This window comes from Terrapene carolina, unplaced genomic scaffold (assembly GCF_002925995.2).
Source record: "Terrapene carolina triunguis isolate 2854851 unplaced genomic scaffold, T_m_triunguis-2.0 Scaffold85, whole genome shotgun sequence".
NCBI lineage: Eukaryota > Metazoa > Chordata > Testudines > Emydidae > Terrapene > Terrapene triunguis.
In genome coordinates, this window is record NW_020664436.1 from 34,352,922 (window position 1) to 34,368,578 (window position 15,657).

The following is a 15,657-nucleotide window of genomic DNA, read 5'->3' on the forward strand; positions in this document are numbered from 1 at the left end:
CCCACAGCAGTCCCCGCCCTCACCGCACCCTGTCCCTTCCTGCCCAAGGCACATACTTGCTGTAACTAAGCCCTGGCCTGGGGAGGTGCCAGGACCGTGGGACTAGGGGTGCATCAGCTCTGCAGTGTGAGGGGTTGCCTGCCTAGTCAATAGCTGAGATGGACGTGTACAAGAAGGGGGATGCAGGGGCTAATTTCTTTAAGTAGCATCCCTGTTGTTGGTGTGGTTTGTTCTTTAGGCCTTTATTGACACCCAGCTGGGTCTCACTCTTCAGAGATACTACAATGTGACACGATCCATAACCAGCTCTGTTGATTTTGTTCCTTTATGATGTGATGTGTTACAGAGAGGAAGAACCTGTTCGCTATGCGAACCTCATGTACGATAGGAGAGTGGTACGAGGCAACACTTATGCCCTTCATGCATTACCTTGGGTAGGTTCTGTTTACTTAAATCTTATTATAGCTTTGTTAAAAACTAAGAGTCAATAGAACTATTATAGAATAATGATTTTTACCCATTTGTACTTTCATTTTACATAAAGCACAACCATGGGTTCTCCTCTTGGATTAATATGTGGGTTTTTTCACAGTTTCTAGAAATGCTGTAATGTATTTTCATGTGAACTTCCACTGTTCAGATTTTTTTTTTAACAGTGTTGGGAAAACTTTAGATTAAGAAGTTTTCTCCTTTTTCATTTCCTTTTTGTGTATATGCTATTGAGTATAAGCCAACACAACTTTATTTACTTCCTGGTTTGTTCATCAGCATCTCAGTGATATTAGCAGGGGCGGCTCCAGGCACCAGCGCACCAAGCGTGTGCCTGGGGCAGCAAGCCGTGGGGGGCGGCCTGCCGGTCACCGTGAGGGCAGCAGTCAGGCTGCCTTCGGCGGCATGCCTGCGGGAGGTCCGCCGGCCCTGCGGTTTTGGCGGCGGGTACGCCGACGGCGCGGGACCGGCAGACCTCCCCGCAGGCATGCCACCGAACCCGCCCCTGGATATTAGCACAACTCTGGGAATATTGTTTCTAAGTTAACTTGTGCTCACTTATCCTGTAGATGCAGGACTATTCCAGTAAGTGAGCAGTAGACACTTAGTACATCCTCTCTACACACACACACATCATACATCATTTGAAAGCTTATGTCAGTGTTAAGATGATGTATGATGTGGAGCTGTGAAGTGGTGCCATTACCATAGAAATCAGGATAAACAGTGACACTATCAACTATAAAATGACCACTTTGGGACAGTTCCTCAGATTTGTCACCTAAAAAGAGTGGCTCAGGTTTTGGAATCTCCCTCACATCCTCAGTCATGAAGACCGATGCAAAGAATTCATTTAGTTTCTCCACAATGGCCTTATCGTCCTTGAGCGCTCCTTTAGCATTTCAATCCTCTAGTAGCCCCACTGGTTGTTTAGCAGGCTTCCTGCTTCTGATGTACTTAAAAAAAAAATTTTTTTTGTGATTACTTTTTGAGTCTTTGGCTAGCTGTTCTTCAAATTCTTTTTTGGACTTCCTAATTATATTTTTACACTTCACTTGCCAGAGTTTATGCTCCTTTCTATTTTCCTCACTAGGATTTAACTTCCACTTTTTAAATGATGCCTTTTTGCCTCTCACTGCTTCTTTTACTTTGTTGTTTAGTCACGGTGTAACTTTTTTGGTTCTCTTACTATGTTTTTTAATTTGGGGTGTACATTTAAGTTGAGCCTCTATTATGGTGTCTTTAAAAAGTTCCCATGCAGCTTGTAGGGATTTCACTTTTGGCACTGTACATTTTAACTTCTGTTTAACTAACTTCCTCATTTTTGTGTAGCCCCCCTTTCTGAAATTAAATGTTACCATGTTGGGCTGCTGTTGTGTTTTCCCTGCCACGGGGATGTTAAATTTAATTATATTATGGGCACTATTACCAAGTGATCCGGGTATATTCACATGTTGGACCAGATCCTGTGCTCCACTTAAGACTAAATCAAGAATTATCTCTCCTCTTGTGGGTTCCAGGCAGGGCCGGCTCCAGGCACCAGCTTGTCAAACAGGTGCTTGGGGTGGCGGCTCCGGAGAGGGGCGGCACGTCCAGGTATTCGGCGGCAATTCGGCGGACGGTCCCTCACTCCGCCTGGGAGCGAAGGACCTCCCGCTGAATTGCCGCCGCAGATCACGATCGCAGCTTTTTTTTTGTTTTTTGTTTTGGCTGCTTAGGGCGGCCAAAACCCTGTAGCCGACCCTGGTTCCAGGACTAGCTGCTCCAAGAAGCAGTCATTTAAGGTGTCAAAAAACTTTATCTCTGCATCCCATCTTGATGCGACATGTACCCAGTCAATATGGGGATAGTTGAAATCCCCCATTGTTATTGAGTTTTCTATTTTTATAGCCTCTCTAATCTCTCTGAGCATTTCGCAGTCAATACCACTATCCTGGTGAGGTGGTCAGTAGTATATCCCTACTGCTATATTCTTATTATTCAAGCATGGAATTAATATCCATAGAGATTTTATGGTACAGTTGGTTCATTTAAGCTTTTTACTTCATTTGATTCTATGCTTTCTTTCACATATAGTGCCACTCCCCCCCGCACGACCTGTTTTGTCCTTCCGATATATTTTGTACCCTGGTATTACTCTGTTCCATTGATTATCCTCATTCCACCAAGTTTCTGTGAAGCCTATTAAATCAATATCCTCATTTAATATGAGGCACTCTAGTTCACCCATCTTATTATTTAGACTTCTAGCATTTGTATATAAGCACTTTTAAAAACTTGTCACTTTTTAGCTGTCTGCCATTACACGATGTCATTGAATGGGTCTCTTTTTCAGTTGACTGTTTCTCATTAGATCCTACCCGTATTTTATCATCTTCCATCCTCTTCTCCTTACTAGGACATAAAGAATCTCCATTAATAGATCCTCCCCCAAGGGATGTCTCTGTCCGAGCCACATGCTTCTCCGCACCTGTTGGCTTTCCCCCAGCCCTTAGTTTAAAAACTGCTCTATGACCATTTTAATTTTAAGTGCCAGCAGTTTGGTTCCATGTGGTTTAGGTGGATACATTATAGCCCTTTATAGAGAATTGTTGGGTCTAGCGTTCACAAGCAATGTTTATTTGAAGCAGAGGCATTCAATGTCTTGTGATATTTCTGATTAATATTTTAGAGAGTTTCCAGAGAATGTTCTCCAACAGATCCTTTTTAGAGTAGATCAACTTTTGGATTTAAAGGACCATTGTACTCAAAAGTGACTTTGTGGAAATGGTTCCATGGTTATCTCTTTCTGATTACATATCAAATTTGCTCTGTTTATAAAGTTTAAAAAATGATTTCCTAACTGACAATTCTGCAAGTGCAATATTGAATCTAAAAGTCATGGGTACCTTCTGGCTCACCCTTCACCAACAATAAAGATTCTGTAATCAGAAATTAGTAAACAATTCTGTTGACAATATGCAACCTAGAACAGAATCCTTTTCACCCTCATAACTGTCTGGGCTATGCTCTGCTAACTGGAGTAAAGACTTGCTTTAGACAATGAAGTAAGCCGGCAGGCATGACTGAAAAATTTCAGAGAGCAAGTCTGTTAGTAAACTCATGCCATTTTTAAACAGCTTATTTTTCAAAATAGAACCACACTTTTAAGCTATTGGATATTTCCAAATAGCAATTTAGTGTAGCTAGCACACTACTTCCTTAGCCCCCTATCCTGCAAAGATTTACACACCCGTTTAATTTTATGCACTGAAGTCCATGGGACAACTCACAGTATGTAAAGTTAAGAAGTTGTGAAAGTCTTTGCAGGGGCCATATCTTAGAGCTGATCTAAATAATTCGATTTGTAGAAATTTTAAAAAATCACTTGTATTTAGAAATTATTTAGTAGTAATTTTGTGTATAATTTGTGCTGGAATTTTCCCCTGCAAAACTAAGAAACTTTTTGTATCAAACCCCAGACTGCTCAGCCTGACCCTCTTGAGATCCAAAGGCAGCGAGAGGCTCACAGGAAAGCACTTGCCAGAAAACGAGCAAAAGAGCAGCTTCAGTCAAGAACTCCAGAGCCTGTAGAGGGCAGAAAGCATGTTGATGTGCAGACAGGTAGAATGTTGAAAAAAATCTTGATCTAATATTAAAAACAAAAAAAATTTCATTGATCCATATTAGCATACTTAGTTTAATTCACATTGTTAATAGTATTGTAGGAGGAGCTGATAGTAACATCAGTAGTTTAAGGTTGTCTGTCCCCTCCGATTATAACGTCCTGTTTTCAGTTGTTTAGAACTTTTAACAAATTTATCCATTCAGGCTGAAATTTTCCATGTTTGGTATCTGGCTCAGGTTGAAATTTTTTTTGAAAGTTTGGGCAAAAGTGGTGGAGCCATTTCCAAAAATAAGGCTGCTGTTGGGAAAATAAAGAAAAACTACATCTTTTTTAGCCCTCAATGGTTTGTAGCAGGAACTTGAAATCTGGCAAGAGGATAGCTTTCAGGTCAGTGCAGTGTCTTTTGCTGCCTCTGAAAATCTGTTCAGATTTGGCTGAGCTGTACACCACTGTGGGGAAAATGCCATTTGCACATGCTCACAGGACACTTGTTCTTAATTTTCTGAATTTTCCAGTGGCATTGAATATGCTCTCAGGTTCCAGTGAGCACCCTGCCCTCCTGTTTCCTAATTGCAGCAGCAATGGCTTTTCCCCCATTTACATTCCTTTTGACCCAATTAGTTCTAATCTCTTACTTTATCCACTAAATAGTGTTAATAATCTTGTACACTTCCCAGCCCTTATTACTGAGCAAGGTCTTGTATCTCAGCCCTTCCCCTCCCCACACACATTTTACAGATGAGAAACTGCTCTGATTCTCATTTATCTGAAGGTTATTTCTGAAAAGGTACAAGGAGAACCCAGGTCTCAATACAACAGACCTAGTCTCATCCACTTAGCCACTGCCTCTCAAAATGAACATACCATGGAGAATTAAAACACACACACATTTTAAACATAGCTGTTAGTAGATATGCTATCTGTGGCCTTTCTTTTAACCTGCTTTATCAGAATTAACTCCACCTGGAACAGTATTTCACAAAGTGAGCTAAAACCTGATAGTCTACACTTAATCAAAATGACCTCATCAACTTGTGAAATCTAACAAATGAAATATCACTTTATGAATCATATCCCATTAAATATATCAGACACTATGGACAATATGAGAATGGTAGCTCCCACACAGAAAAATGGGTGTAAATATTACATTGAGTCTTTAACTTTGTAGCAATCATTTTATTGTACATTATTTTAATATGATAATTTACCTCTGTTAACAATTAGTTTGCCACATTGGCTTTTTGTGCAAAACAGAACCCTACATACAGTATTCATCATACTATTGCTTCATAGAGTTGTATCTGGAAGAGCTTGGTGACCGCATAATAGAGGTTGATGTGGAGTGTCAAACAGATGCTTTTCTGGACAGACCACCTACTCCACTCTTCATCCCAGCCAAAACAGGGAGAGATGTGGCCACACAGATAGAAGAAGGAGAGGTACAAATGCAAATTTGGGTCTGCAACCATAGCAACATTTCTTATGTACGAAATAAGTTTGTGATACAAAATGAAGAGTTTAAATCAGTCAAGAGACATGGAGGAACTACTCTTTGTAGTGAGATTAAAAATTCCCTATAATGTCTAGAGTACTTTACTGTGAGGATAATGATAATGTTAAGGAAAATGCCTCTCCTCGAATGCTAATGTTTTACTTTTTTGCAGTAAAAATTAAAACGTTCAGAAATTCGCTGCATGTCTGAATAATAAAATTCAGCATGAGGGGACTAGGGATGTGCATGTGAGCATGGTTTGTGTCCAGTCTAGCCTTCTGCCTCTGACTGGAGGCCCCAAAAGTGACTGTGTTTTGAACTGGTCTGTTGACTGGGCCCACCAGACAGACTTAGACCTATTGCACGTTGCTATGGATGCTTTCTTAAAGAGAGGGGAGCCTGAAAGGATCTCAGACAGAGAGAGAGGCTGAGCTGCTGAGGTGGCAGGAACTACCATTAGAGGAGGGAAGAGAATGACAGAACTACCAGTATTCATGTTTAGTGGTATTTAATCTGGATCATACACATCACTTAGTGAGGACTGGAGGAATTCTTTTTTAAAACTGTGAAATTACCTAAATCCTCCATATGATCTGGTACTGCCCATCTCCCAAATAGCACCTTATCCTTTGCTTCTCTTTTTGCCCCATTCTGAGTTCAGAATTTCACACATTCCTTGCCACAGTTGGTAACATTACAGCTGCACAAAACTGTCTTCCCACACTTGTGATCTCACCAGCTATTGCAGATGTAAGCATTTCTGTTCACCTTGATAAGACTTTAAATTCATTGGGACCTGGATACATAAATCTCTGTTTAATTTGCTTTCATCCTCAGCTCTTTGACTTTGACATTGAAGTCAAACCAATGCTAGAAGTTTTGATTGGAAAAATCATTGAACAAGCTTTGCTAGAAGTCATGGAAGAAGAAGAGCTGGCCAATCTGCGGGCACATCAGTATGCATATGAGGAACTACGCAATGCCGAGCTCGCTGAAGTACAACGCCTTGAGGAGCAAGAGAGGCGACACAGAGAAGAAAAGGTATCAATACGATAGAGCAGTCCAACGATGTCAGTGTCTTGACCTTTGGTCTTCTGCAAGCTTGTATTCATTTGGCTTTACACCACTGGAAGACAAAGACAAAACCTAAAATAAGTTTGCTTAACTTAAAGGGGCAACGTCAGGTTAGACAGCTATAAAAATAGCTCGATTTAATGCCTTTACTTCTGCATTTTTATAGTAGTTTCCATACATCAGCAGAATGTTGTGGTTCCTGTAAAGTACTGATATTCAAACTGGAATGTAACCACTTCACAGAAATGTATCTCATACGCAGTACAGAACCTGACAGCATTTTGCCTTATATATCTGATAAAATAATTTAGTCAAGCAGTTAACTGAAGATTTTCACAAAGATACCTCTCAAATGAATGCTTGCAGTGCTCTAAAATTAAAAAGAAAACATCCAACTTCTTAATGCACAAAATCCTGAGTGTACAAACACTTTTCATGATCTGTATGTAGCAAATGAGGTATATTAAAGTGCCCAGCTGTCATTGTGTTTAACTTCTCAGCAAAAGGCATTTTTTGGAAACAAAGGGCAGTATTTAGAAAATTACACCATAGACCGTAGTAACATTTTTTTAGATCTAATCTTTTTAAAAATGCTTAGATCCTGTAGCTGCAATCAAAAGAGCCAGAAATCCTCAGACAGCCATAAAGTGGCGGCGATAGTCATGGTTGCAGGACTACCTGCATCTCTTTCTCCTTCTCTGGTCTCCCTGAGTGCACCCCATAAGATGTCAATTCTCATGCCCTTACTGTCTCTTGGATGGAATTCTGCAGTTCTCCCACTCGTAGACAAAGTCCTCAGCTACAGTACCCCTGTGTATTGACTGTGCTTACCCAGCATGTCCACCTGGACTTTCTGCCTGTGGTTCTTCCCTTGGGGAGCTCTGACCAATAGTGACTGTTTTTGTTTAACATTCAGCAGTTTTATTTATATTTTTAATACTGTTATTTTATACTAAATAGAACAGAAAATGAGAGCGCTGAAAACTTTAGAAAATCTTTAAGTAAAACCAGATTTGCCTTTCCCCACCCCAGAAGCAGACCTCCTGCTTTATCAACAATAGGGATTTCCATGTCATCAGCCCCAGTTCATGCTGAGACACCAGAGAAGGGCATGAAGTCAGCAAATACAAAATCACTGCTTTACAGATGTACCAAATATAAAAAAAAGTAAATGAAGGGAACCATTTTGCTGAAATGGCTGTGAATAATGTGATTCTGGGCATTCAGCAGTTTTGAATATAATTTGTCCATTTTAAAAAACATTTTTGTCCACCTGAAAGGTCTATGTACACACAGATGGACCCCATATAAGTTATGTGTAGTTATCCAAGGAACAATTGACCTCCCTCAGTTTATATGCCTGTTGCGTGTTTTAAAAATTCATGTTTTATTAATGTTCTCTTTTTGGGGTTTTGGAATTAACAGCTAAAAGGCTGCAAATTTTACATATAACATTCTTTTGACAGGAACGTCGCAAAAATCAACAGTCACAATTGCTTCAAAAGCAGAAGGAGACTTCAGAGAAAATTGCAGCAAGGGCATTTGCTCAGCATTACCTGGCTGATCTCATTCCTTCAGTCTTTAGTAGTCTTCGTGAGAGTGGATATTTCTATGATCCTGTAGAAAGAGGTTTGTACTATTTTTTTTTCTTTACAGGAAGCATGTAATATAACTAGGGCTGTCAAGCAATTAAAAAAATTAATCGCAATAAATCGCACAATTAAAAAAATTAATAGCGATTAATCATACGATTAATCGCACTGTTTAAATAAATGGTATTCTATTATTGTTTAATATTTTGGATGTTTTCTACATTTTCAAATAAATTGATTTCAATTACAACACAGAATACAAAGTGTACAGTGCTCACTTTATTTTTGATTACAAGTATTTGCACTGTATAAAAACAAAAGAAATAGTATTTTTCAATTCACCTAATACAAGTACTGTAGTGCAATCTCTTTATCATGAAAGTTGAACTTGAATTATGTACAAAAAAACTGCATTCAAAAATAAAACAATGTAAAATTTTACAGCCCGCAAGTCCACTCAATCCTACTTCTTGTTCAGCCAATCACTCAAACAAGTTTGTTTACATTTGCAGAAGATTATGCTGCCCGCTTCTTGTTCACAGTGTCACCTGAAAGTGAGAATAGGTGTTCTCATAGCACTGTTGTAGCCGGTATCGCAAGATATTTACGTGTCAGATGCGCTACAGATTCATATGTCCCTTCATGCTTCAACCACCATTCCAGGGGACGTACGTCCATGCTGGTGACAGGTTCTCCTCGATAACAATCCAAAGCAGTGCAGACCGACGCATGTTCATTTTCATTATCTGAGTCAGATACCACCAGCAGAAGGTTGATTTTCTTTTTTGGTGGTTCAGGTTCTGTAGTTCCCGCATCGGAGTGTTGCTCTTTTAAGACTTCTGAAAGAAATGCTCCACACCTCGTCCCTCTCAGATTTTGGAAGGCACTTCAGATTCTTAAACCTTGAGTTGAGTGCTGTAGCTATCTTTAAAAATCTCACATTGGTACCTTCTTTGCGCTTTGTCAAATCTGCAGTGAAAGTGTTCTTAAAATGAACAACATGTGCTGGGTCATCATCTGAGACAGCTATAACATGAAATATATGGCAGAATGCGGTTAAACAGAACAGGGGACATACAATTCTCCCTCAAGGAGTTCAGTCACAAATTTAATTAACACATTCTTTTTTTAACGAGCGTCATCAGCATGGAAGCATGTCCTCTGGAATGGTGGTCGAAGCATGAAGGGGCCTACGAATGTTTAGCGTATCTGGCACATAAATACCTTGCAGTGCCAGCTACAAAAGTGTCATGCAAATGCCTGTTCTCACTTTCAGGTGACATTATAAATAAGTGAGCAGCATTATCTCCCATCAATGTAAACAAACTTGTTTGTCTTAGTGATTGGCTGAACAAGAAGTAGGACTGAGTGGACTTGTGGGCTCTGAAGTTTTACATTGTTTTGTTTTTGAGTGCAGTTATGTAACACACAAAAATCTACATTTGTAAGTTGCACTGTCACAACAAAGGGATTGCACTACAGTACTTGTATGAGGTGAATTGAAAAATACTATTTCTTTTGTTTATCATTTTTACAGTGCAAATAGTTGTAATAAAAATAATATACACTGATTTCAATTACAACACAGAATACTATATGAAAATGTAGAAAAACATCCAAAATATATAATTTCAGTTGGTATTCTATTGTTTAATAGTGCAATTAAAACTGCAATTAATTGCGATTAATTTTTTTGAGTTTAATCGCATGAGTTAACTGCGATTAATCGACAGTCCTAAATCTAACATATAAAATAACCATAAAATTCACAATAACTTAAGAAGTTTACAGTCCTTCTATCATTTAGTATTGGTTATCCAGATGTAAACAATAAAACTAAATTTCATTCATTATTTACATTTGTGACTGGCATATTTGGTATTTTTTTTTTTAAAAAGTCAATTTTAAAACTAACATTGCTGGTCACTCATATACAACTAGATCCTATTTGTGACACCAGTAGCTAATAATTGTTTTATTGAAAAGAGCTAAATTCAATGCATTAAAAACTCACAACTTAATTTAAATGGAAAGTGAAAGTTAATGGGAACACAGACAAACATAGGCTGAGCTGTAGGTGTGATAAAGTGGGATGCTCAAAGAGTTCAGATTTTTTGAGAATCATTTAAAAACCCTGTTAAAGATTGTTTGCTGTGTTGCTTGTAACCATGCTGGTCCCAGGATATGAGAGAGACAAGATAGGTGAGGTAATATCTATTATTGGACCAACTTCTGTTGGTGGAAGGTACAAGCTTTTGAGCTACACAGAAGTGGTCTTCAAGTCTGGGGAAGGAAATCAGAGTGTCTGAGCAAAATATAAGGTAGGACGGACTGTTAAGCATAAGGGGTAACACATGTTGTAGGGAACTACAGAACCTGAACCACCAAAAAAGAAAATCAACCTTCTGCTGGTGGTATCTGACTCAGATAATGAAAATGAACATGCGTCACTTGAAATGAAGTGGGCAATTGAGGGTTAGATTGTTATACATAAGGAAGGCGTTTGAAATGGGCAATTAAGGGTAGCAGGCAGTGTGGTGTGTTACAGATTGTTGTAATCAGCCATAAAACCAGTGTCCTTGTTGAGTCTATGGTTTTTGGTATCTACCAGAGTTATGAATTTCAGTTCCCAGGCTTGCCTTTTGAAGGTGGTTATGCTGGTTTCCTTTGAGAACGAGTATTGAAAGATCAAATATGGAGTGACTGCTTTGTGAAAAGTGTTCACCCACAGGAGAGATGGTGTTTTTGTCTTTTATCATTTTTCTGAATGAGTTCATTTGAGAGCATAGTGATTGTCTGGTTTCACCCACATAGATGTTTTTGGGGTATTTGATGCTGTTAAACATTATCAGAAGAGGGGACGAATTGGTTGGAACAAGGATCTTCCTGATCAGGCAGGGGCAGTAGTGGAGACAGTATGGAAGACAGGCAGGGGCCAAGCAGGGAACAGAGAACAGAAAGCAGAATGGATGTCAGGGAATAAACAGTGAGAAAACAGTATGGGGAGCAGAACTGCTAGATTTACTCCACTAATTGCCCTTTTCCTTTAGTCTGCCCCACACTATCTTTAGCTCCTTGATTCTTCACCCCTTGCATGCCAAACCCTCCCCTGTTCTGCTTCTGAAGGATGCTGTGGATAGGTTCTTGCCTACCCCAACACCTGCTCTCACATGTGGTGGGGGGTGGCACTAAACTTGGCCTCTGTGACATGAGGATACAGCACTGCTCCACCTATGCTTTGCCCTTCAAACAAATGGAAGACTAAGTCTCCATAGCTATCGGTCTGGCAGCTTTCATGAGCACTAAAAACTCCACAAAAGAGAACCTACTGATTGAATATTCCCTTTCTGGCAGCTTGGATCACCCTAGAAGCTCAGTGATTATGGCATGAAAAGGTTAGCCAAGTGCCTACTAGTTTCAGCAACTTAGGTACATGGTATTCAAAAAAATAACCATTCAACTTCCAGGCCAGTGCAATCAGAGCAAACCTTGTTGCCATTCAAACTGGACACTACACAAAGAGATATGTTATTAGAAAGATAATCAAGTATTTACATTTTTTAAATCTAAAGTGAATTGTTTCTCTGGCATGGAAAGTTTCAGAATTTGTTAAAAAGGAAATAGCAGTTATGCAAATCAGTGGCTTCAAAGTCTGACCTTTTTAGGTCCCTGGAAGAATAACATTGTGGCACACCTGCAATTATTGGCCTAGAGGGAGACTGGTGTTTAAAAAGTACACAATTGTTTTTCCACCCTCTATCAGCAGGGTCATTGCATGTTACAGTCATGCTCCTCAGCTCGTGAGGTGAACATCTTCCACAAACTGCTGCCCAAGGGACCATCTGCACTACAATATTTTACCATACCAGCAGGCAGCTATCTAACTTAATGCCCAGGTTGTGTTATAACTTAGTTTGGTCTAGTCTGTGTACCATAGCTTGCTGTAACCATACTACAGACCTGACAAAATCAGAGCTGTAGTATGGTTTTCTTAATATGATTATAAGAGTTTGTTTCCATCTATACTGGAAAAAGCAAAAAGTATTAAAACAATGACTGGAGGGGGGCAACCATGTTATAATTGGCTGCCACAATATGTTTACAATTGTAGTGTAGTGAAGACATTATAATTCCATGCAGCTTACGCATGGAGTGCCTGTGAAAGCCAGCTATAAATAAAACTGCAATTCCTTCTTCCTAACTGAAAACCAGTAGTCGTCACCTTAAGAGACAGGATGGATGTGAAAAGGGAGTGCAAGAGGCAGAACTGGATGGCTCAAGGAATTTATAATAATTCATGAAACCCATCATCTTTAGGTCACTCCTGTGAATCACAGTGATTGAGAGCCAGATTTTCTGCCAGAAGTAGGTGTAAACAGTTCTATGCATGAAAAAGAGGGCATCTGTTTAGCTATGCACATCTACATGTATATCCAGCATTGCATGCAAAATATAGACATGTGCTTCTGCTTCTTGACTCAGATTAGGCCCTGAAGGTCATTACCATTTAATGACTCTTCTTTGGCTTCTGTGATATGAGTTGTGGGTCTCTGAGGAATATCTAGTGGTAGGTGTCCATGACACAGAAAACATCATCAGGTTTGGCTTTCTTGATGGCAGTCTAAGAAGAATGGTCTAAGGGTGAACAGCCATAGAAATGAGCCAGATGCTCAGCTCTAGAAATGGTCCCTCCTTCCTGGATTTCTAAGGGGAGAGGACTTTTTCTCAACGCCATCATTCCATCTTTCACAAACAGTCCATTCACTTACCAAAAAAAAAAAAAAAAAAGAGTGATGGGGATAAATAGTGGTAGATTAAAAGATGTGAGAAAATTAGATAAGATGTATTGCCAAATTTCTACTACCTTGGGTTCCTGCTTCAAAACAAAGTTTCTATGGCATATTTTTATGCACATTGATACCATGGATGTCTGCGGAGATCACATAGTTAGAATTGAATGAAAATGCTCTCTCTGCATTATTTTGGCTACTATCAGTGGCTGAAGTTCAAACTACTGAAATAGAATTTTTAACTTTGAATGCCCTTTTTTTCTGGTCCCATATGATGAGTCCAGAAGGTTTAACAATTTGGCCTAATAAATCAGCCCAATCACATGTTTAGCTTGAACAGTAATTCTTCTTGTGGGTCAGTCCACTCATTCATGCACTGCACTTGTAAATTTGGCTAACCCTTTGATCTGTCTATCTCAGAAACAAACACTCAGAGTCTTATTATGACTACTTGTAAGTAGAGATCTAGCTGGCAAGAAGAGAGGTACTGTCAGGTCCAAGGAGTTCAATTCTGTACTTCTTGCTTTTTAATTTATTAATACAGTGAAACTTAAGTGCACTTCCAATAAGTAAACTGCTGCCATTATTGATGACTTTAAAGCATCCCCAAGGTTTCCAATACAATTCTGTTTGGCCTTTTGCTACAAGCTGCCTGCTACGGTGTACAACTTATTTTTGCCTGAGAAATGCCACTTTTGAGGACCTAAGTAATGAGAGAAAACTTTGTCAGTATGACAATTACATGCAAATGTTATGTTGCATTGAAACTTCGTGTTGAATATAGTGACATTTCATGGGCCCTGAAAGTACTTTCTATCTAAGTTTTTTACACAGCATCAGTCACTGGGCACAAGCAGAACCTGTGTATATCTTGCAAATATGGCAAGACATAGGGTTGTCTTGTTAAAATAGGATAATGTTGGAAATACCAGGATAAGCAGGAACTCCTTGGGCATAGACAATTAAACAGTTTGGACAGGACAGAGGGCAGGATATGTTCAAATTAAAAGCAGAACTGTTACTATCCTAAATTACTGAACCTTATTTTCATCTAACTAAATGCAATTTTTCATTTTTAACTTGGGGCCTGATTGAGCAAGAGGCTGCACACTCTCAACAACCACTAAAGTCAGTGGCAGTTGAGGAGACTCAATTCCTTGTAAAATCAGGTCTTTACAGGACAAGTGTCTTTAATGGACCAGTCTTCATTCAACAATGGGGAACAACCATACATTTAGTGGAAAATAGACCCTAAGATCCTATAACACATCATTAATAAAAATACTTTATCTTGCTTTCTCTCCATAAATCTTATAGATGTTGAGAAAGAATTCCTTCCATGGGTGATGGCAGAAGTAGATAAGACATTGGAGAAGAAGATTCTGGGAAGGGCAGTGCTTGACAGTAAGTTACAAAGTCATGGAATATAATGTGTACCCTGCTTAACTTTTTTCAGTCAGATTATTGCGAAATAAAGAAGCAAATGATATTTTAACAGTTGCAATTGTCCAAATGGGATGGTATTTTACCATTTTCTTTTTTTTTTAACCTTCTGACTGTTGGACAATTCCCAGACCCATTTTATGCTGGTGATTTGTAATTATTGGTCAAGTGAAAAAAAAATAGAAATACCAGGCGTGTTTCAGCAGCACATCTCTACTGACAGTACACAGCATATGTGGAATGTCTCTGACAGAGGTTTCTGTTATGTTCAGCAGAAGTGAAATGGTTAATGAATGTTAATTGTTCTCTTTTTATTTACATAGTTTATATTCCTCATTTATTTCACAGACAACAAAACTATGTTCTTGTGCAGTAAAGGCTGTGTTATTCGGCAGTTTACCAACCGGAAAGCTCTAGAAACTGGCATTTCTGATATCCAACTGGACTTTTAATATCCATATCCAGAAGTAGCGACATATCCCTGCTGCTCCTAGGTGGGGGAACGGCCACAGAGGCTCCATGCGCTGCCCCCACCCTGCCCCAAGCACTGGCTCCACTGCTCCCATTGGCCAGGAACCGCAGCCAATGGGGGCTGTGGGGGAGGCTCCTGTGGGTGGAGGCAGCACGCAGAGCCGCCTGGCTGCACCTCTGCCTAGGAGCAGCAGGGACATGTCGCCGCTTGTGGGGAGCTGCCCAAGGTGAGCGCCACCAGATCCGGCACCCTGAAACCCCTCCCACGCCCCAACCCCGAGCCCTGAGCTCCCTCTCACAGCCAAACTCCCTCCCTCTTAGTTAACCGAAATTTTTGACTTACCGGCACCCCCTAGACCCCCAACATGCTGGATACCAAAGTTTTTACTGTATTGTTTTCCATTGAACAAACTGAAGGCTCTTTTGTTTCTCAAATTGAAAAGCATATACATTGTTTAAGGCCACTGGTATATAACAAAAGGCCTGTGGCCTCACATGTATAAATTATCCCAACCATGTAACAATGTGGTCATTCTAAATGAAAGAATAAGAACAGAAGAAACATTCTTGGTCATGATTGGCTGAAAAGTCATGTGGCTAGTAACTTTCCACTATTAATTTTAGACATAATCAATATGGTGGTTTGGAACAGTGTAAATCAGTCACATTTTTCATGGAGACATCTGCTTGGCTCCT

At 39.6% G+C, this 15,657-nt stretch overlaps 1 protein-coding gene across 1 annotated transcript in view; it reads left to right on the top strand.

Moving 5' to 3' along the window:
• The first annotated feature begins 355 nt into the window (after positions 1-355).
• RSPH3 (radial spoke head 3) overlaps positions 356-15,657 on the top strand; it is a 27,005-nt gene continuing 11,703 nt past the window's right edge. Inside the window, exons 1-6 of the mRNA XM_026649574.2 lie at positions 356-434; positions 3,951-4,092; positions 5,393-5,538; positions 6,429-6,632; positions 8,132-8,294; positions 14,365-14,451. Coding sequence (XP_026505359.1) covers positions 378-434; positions 3,951-4,092; positions 5,393-5,538; positions 6,429-6,632; positions 8,132-8,294; positions 14,365-14,451 — 799 coding nt within the window. The 5' untranslated portion in view covers positions 356-377. The remainder of the gene's footprint in view (positions 435-3,950; positions 4,093-5,392; positions 5,539-6,428; positions 6,633-8,131; positions 8,295-14,364; positions 14,452-15,657) is intronic.